Source organism: Haemorhous mexicanus, chromosome Z (genome assembly GCF_027477595.1).
Source record: "Haemorhous mexicanus isolate bHaeMex1 chromosome Z, bHaeMex1.pri, whole genome shotgun sequence".
Classification (NCBI taxonomy): Eukaryota; Metazoa; Chordata; class Aves; order Passeriformes; family Fringillidae; genus Haemorhous; species Haemorhous mexicanus.
In genome coordinates, this window is record NC_082381.1 from 78,295,252 (window position 1) to 78,301,344 (window position 6,093).

At 41.1% G+C, this 6,093-nt stretch overlaps 1 protein-coding gene across 1 annotated transcript; it reads left to right on the forward strand.

Annotated features, from left to right (window-relative positions):
• The first annotated feature begins 708 nt into the window (after nt 1-708).
• Nucleotides 709-6,093, forward strand: CAPSL (calcyphosine like). The gene is given in 4 exon segments (XM_059874104.1): nt 709-836; nt 1,688-1,865; nt 2,547-2,756; nt 5,576-6,093. Coding segments are annotated over 4 exon segments (597 nt in total). The 5' UTR covers nt 709-729; the 3' UTR covers nt 5,678-6,093.

Genomic DNA, 6,093 nt, shown 5'->3' on the forward strand with positions numbered 1-6,093 from the left:
GAGTCACAAGCTGGTTTTCCCTATTTTTATTCCACTGTTTTCCTCTGAGGGAAGCTGGAAGGCCTTTCTGGTCAGCATGTGAAATCCTGGGCAGATTTAGGGGGGCTAAATACTATGAAAGTGCAAGGTATTAATTTGTTCTGCAGTTGTGTTAAAAAAGCAGTAGGTGTCATGTGTAGGTGACTGCTGCTGCTTAGTCATGCAATGGGAGAAATCTCTGCTCGGCAGAACTGGGACCTCAGTGGAACAAAAGTCAATCAAAGGCAAAGGTCCCCAGCCAGGGTAATTTTTGTCTTCCTGTGGTCAAAAGATAGCTGCAAATCTGGCCAGGTGGAAGAGACTTAGCAAGGATGCTGTGGACACAGAGGGAGTCACACACTCCTGAGTGCACTTGCTAGCTGTCACAGTGTTCTCACACTGTAAGCAGAAATTTCTTACACACAGTTTCCTGTCTGCATCTGGATTAATCACAGGGTGGTTTGCCGAGCCCTCCTTTCATGGTCAGTGACCTATATTGGCAATTTCCTTTTCTGATAGAAGGATATAAGGAAAATGAAATAGAGGGTCAAAATGGGTCCTCATGAAAGAGTTGCTACTAGCAGTTTGCAAGTCAGGAATTTGGGATGCTTTGTATATTAAGGCAGGTTTCAGCACTGTGTCTGAATGTGAATCCATGCCACATCACTGGTTTTGGTCTTCCAGATGTGCACAGCAAGGCATGACCGAGACATGGCAATGAAAGCAAAAAGAAGCCTGCCCACAATCACAAACCCTTTAGAAAGACTTTGCCTGCACGCTTTAGCAAAGGGATCTGCAGGCATCAAAGGACTTGGCAGGTGAGTATGCAAGATATCAAACCCATTATTCAGCCTAATAGTTTTCGCTGCAAGAGGCTCACACCCTAAATAGGGACCAAAACTTAAGTTTTCAAGTTTTCTTGAGTTTTCTCATTTCAGTGCAAATGCCACAACCCACAGAGCCTGCCACTGGGGCTTTAAGTGTTTTGGGACACAGGACTGACCTGATGACCTTTTGACGGATTGATGACTGTGAATCCATCATAAGAAAGTCCTTCCAGAACAACTCCTGCCAGAGAAAAGGAGGGAACATTAACCATATATCTCTCCTTGGTGTTTTCTAAAATTATCTTAAGTATTTCAGCACTGGAGATTTTAAGCTGAAGCGGCTATGCTGGAAGCTTCCTTCCCTTTTGGGTATGATGCCCTTGTTATAATGGTCTATTAGCTGTCTAGTTTATGGGAAGCACCTAAAACCTTTTTTGCAAGCATCCCATCCCTAGGAAAAAGGTGTTGCATCATACCCTGAAATGCCTCCCAGGCCCCATACACCACAAATGGATCCAGATGGTGACCAACCAGAACTTCATCTAAATTTGGAACTTCATCTAAACGTGTTACTTGCAGAGGCAGAGGGCTATAATGAACAGGAATACTATGGCAGCCTTTCCCTCATTTAACTTCAGACGTGTAATATTTATACGCCCTATGTAAACAAGTCATCTCTACTGCCAATGAGTGTAGGGGGTTTGTTTTCCCCCCTCAGAATACAGAACAAGGAGGAAATGTTATCTCAGTAAGGTGACTCTCTACTCCAGTACTGTACTAAACCACTGCAGCATTCTCTATGTTTTCCTATGCATTTTCCTCAAATTTCATGTTTTCCACAGAGCTTTTAGGATTATTGATGGTAACAATAGCAGAATCCTTGATTTCAAGGAGTTTCTGAGAGGACTACGTCACTCTGCTGTGGTGATCAATAAAGAAGAAGCACAAGAGCTTTTCCGGATATTTGATAAAGACGGCAGTGGAACAATTGATTTTGATTAATTTCTTGCTGCACTGAGAGTAAGTCTGGGAATTTATTTTGTTATTGCATTAAATGGATTAAAATATAGCACAACAGAACAGAACATAGCAGAATGGAATATTTGCAAATAAACAGTTGTGATTTTTTTTTCCAATTAATTGTGGCCTTCATTTAGATACTGAAATTTCTGTGCTGCAGTCTGGGTACCTGTGTTGTTCAACCCATTACTCTCACTTCTTTGTCAGCCATTTTATGATGCATCTCTTTATAACATGAACTTATTCAGGGGATACTTTCTCCATATAGCATGAACTTATTCAGGGGATACTTTCTCCAATCCACCACAGTGATTGATTTTGTCTTAAGTATCTTTGCTCTGCTGAAGCCTAAACAATTAAGATAGAAAATACTAGTACTTCAGGTAATTAGTAATTTCTTCTTGGAAATATTTAAAATGGGCAGATCAGAAAAGTGTTCTAGGTAATATTTTCTCTCTTATTGTCCATTTGCTACTATATGGGTAGACACTGAAGAGTCTTAATCATATTGCTCTTTTGAGGACATATTGCCCTTTCTAGCTCTTGGACAGTGTAAACTTTCACCAGTATATTGTCCCATCTACCTTGAAAGTTTTGCTACTAGCAACAACAAGTACTTGAATTTGCAGCTGGGCAAGTAGTTGGCAAAAATAAAATTATTCTGTAAATATTTCTTTACAGCCTCCCATGTCTAATGCAAGAAAAGAGATTGTCATGCAAGCATTTCAGAAGTTAGACAAGACTGGAGATGGTGTTATAACAATTGAAGACTTACGTGGGATTTATAATGCAAAATATCATTCCAAATACCTGAATGGAGAATGGACAGAAGATCAAGTTTTTAGAGCCTTTCTGGATCGTTTTGATTCACCCTACGACAAAGATGGGAAGGTAAATGAAGCACCTGATTGCAAGCCATGAAATCACCATCTGACTCAGAATTTGACTTAGGTTATTAAGAGGGGGAGTAATTGCAGTACCAAACATCCATTTGCATCACATTTATATGGGAAATCAAAGTAGTGCATAACCTGTGCACAGCATTCTTGATACAGCTAGTTTGCACACACTGAAGCAAAGGGGCTCTTCAGGAGGTACAAGGGTGGCTGTGAGATTGCCTTAAGGCTTGTAGTCTTAATAATTGAATTTCATAAATTACACTAAGTACATCTTCAGACTACTCCACAAAATTGTTGACTTTCATAATCCACATAAAATGGGGGATTTTTCACTTTTTAGGAGAATAAATACTATGATACAGTTCAAAAGCAGGCTCCCTGCTTTGTTAAATACTTTACAGTTAGTTCTTCTCCAGTGTAATTACTGAGACACTTGACTTGGAAATCAGTCCATAATAGAGACAGATTTATCTACAGAGAGTTGGAGGGAGAATAGGGCTGGGGCTACTGCCACGGGCTTGTACCTGAGGAGCCGTGAGCTGGGACAGAGCTGGGAACCCTTCCTGGGCTCTGGCTAAACTCTCTGGTTCAGGTGCAAACTCTGGGCACATTTTGTGGTGGACTTCTTATGCATCTGCTCTGCAACCGTCTCTCAGCCAAGCATGCTCTTTCCCCTTGTTATGTGTCTGCAGACTTGTTTGGTCTGAACTTACATCTGTTGACCAGCTCAGAGCAATCCTGTATCTCTGTGGTTCTCTTGGTGATATTCTCAATCTGAGCAGTTTATAATAACAAACTGGGCTGTAAGTTTTTATCAGTGCTTTGTGGAATGTCTTAAACATTTCCCACTCACCAGGGCTGCATTGCACTGGTAACTCCTACCTGTCTAATCCTCCACCCAAATCCTTCACTTGCTTTATTCCCACCACTCAGGCTCTCTGTTGTAGAGGTGATGGGTTTTATCTACTTTAGGCATGACTTTGCACTTAGTAGAGCTGAATTCCATCCCCTCTCCTGCAGTGTCATCCTCAGAGATACCAGTTCAGAGCCACCTATCCCTTTCCACTTCCAGTGGTGACATCTAGCAAATTTCAAACAAAATGTTCCTGTTTTTTGTGCTGAGGTCATACATGAAAGAACACATTAAATGAGTTCCCAAACTGATCCTTGATGAGTTCAGTACCTGGTTACTCTGTACATTCTCCTCTTGGTCAGCAATCCTGATAGTAGCTCACGTGATTACTCTCCTCTGAGAGGAAAATGTGGCTTTCCTGAATCAGAAAAGACTAATGATACTGAATATCTAAAATGATTTAGCAGAAAAGTCTCAAGGTTGAGCATTTGTTAGAAAGGCCCTCTTCACTGTGGTCTTGCTGGGTGCCTCTGAAGTAGGCAGTTTTAGTGAGGCTTGTAATCATCTTGTGATGGTAGGACAGTCTGAAGTGGAACTTCGCCCTATTGTCATGTTTTTCTAAGTTCTCAAACACACAATGCAATCAGAGCAGATATCATGGAACCACAGAATATGCTGAGTTAGAAGAAACCCATCAGGTTCTTCAGGTCCAACTCCCAGCCCTGCACAGCACACCCAGAAATCACCCCATGTGCCTGAGAGCATTGTCCAAACATTTCTTGACCTCTGTCAGGCTGGTGCTGTGACCACTGCCCTGGGGACCCCATTCCAGTGCCCAACCACCCTCTGGGCAAGAACCTTTTCCTAGTATCCGGCCCAAACCTGACACAACTTCAGGCCATTCCCTTGGATCCTGTCACTGTCACAGAGCAGGGATCAGTGCCTGCCCCTCCTCTTCCCCTGACTAGGGAGTTGTAGCTGCAGTGGGGTTTCCCTTCAGTCTCCTCCAGGCTGAACAGACCAAGAGACCTCAGCCACTCCTCACACAACTTCTCCTCTAGACCCTCCACCATCTTCCTGGCCCTCCTTTGGACACTCTCTAATAGCTAAATGTCTTTACAGAATCACAGAATCACAGAATTTCTAGGTTGGAAGAGACCTTTAAGATCATCGAGTCCAACCCACGCTCCAACACCTCAACTAGAACACGGCACCAAGCGCCACATCCAGTCTTTTTTTATACACATCGAGGGATGGTGACTCCACCACCTCCCTGGGTAGATGATTCCAGTATTTGACCATTCTTTCTTTTTAATATTGTTTTGTATTTTTCAAATTTTTCTTTGTTCAAAGAATTACCAACAAAATTCAAGAGTTAAGGCATCACAAGAGACCTGCACAGTTTTTCTCTTGGTTAATTTGATTATTTATTTTTTTATGGTAATTTTAAAACCTCAAAATACCCATGAAAGCTATTCAAAACTCTTAGGTATTTGAAAGAATATTTGCTTCTTTAGGGGAAACTTGTTTAGAGCATTGATATTTTCTCTCTAGGGGTGGTTATAAAGTTCCAAGCTGTCTCTGAATTACATCAGAAACCTCACCCAGTTTATTAATAATTATGCAACGAACCAGATTATAGCATCCCTGGAAAAAAGTACATTAAAAATTTGTCTTCTTAGGCAGCAGTGATTTTAACTTTCTTGTAAGGTTAGTTAAACTTCACGTTTCATCTCCATAAAAGTGTTGTGAAGTGCAAGAGCTCTCGTTTCCAGCAAAGTGAAATTAAGGAAATTTTAAGTGTCTTAATTCCTCCTGTTAGATTCCTTTTTGTTAGCCACGACATGAAATAGCAGATGTTCAATTTCATTAAAAGTTCTTTTCAATGAGTTGTTTTGACTTACAGCATTAAATAAAAGCCAAGGTTCATTTTCCTATTCTTAATTTCTCTGTCTCAGATCACAACAGAAGAATTCATGAGCTACTATGCCGGAGTCAGCGCTTCAATCGACACAGACATCTACTTTATCATCATGATGAAGAGTGTTTGGAAACTCTAATCATATAGTTTAGGAAGCAAGCCTCTTCTTTCATCTTTTATAGGTTCCTCTAATAATGTGTAGGCACAAAATCACCCTCCTGTTCCATAGCAACAGTTTCCAGTAACTGTGCCAATTACTTTCAATCTGCAGAATTAATTCCCAGATGTTTCAGTAGGCTCAGCCTCAGGGATCAGAGCAGAGAGGAGATCTGGCACTTGGCCTGTTTTTTCTCCTGCTTCAGGATCATTTTGTGGTTGAGATAATTTTACTTCTATTTTTCTTCAAAGGGGATAGCTGCGTTGCAGTATTTTTTTTCTCACTGTTCCTGGAATGTTTGCTGACCTGGTAGCTGTTGCCCATACATAGTGTTACCTGCACTGAAAGATGTTTACTACTTATTTGTATTTGCAGTGCTGTGAGACCAAGATATGACT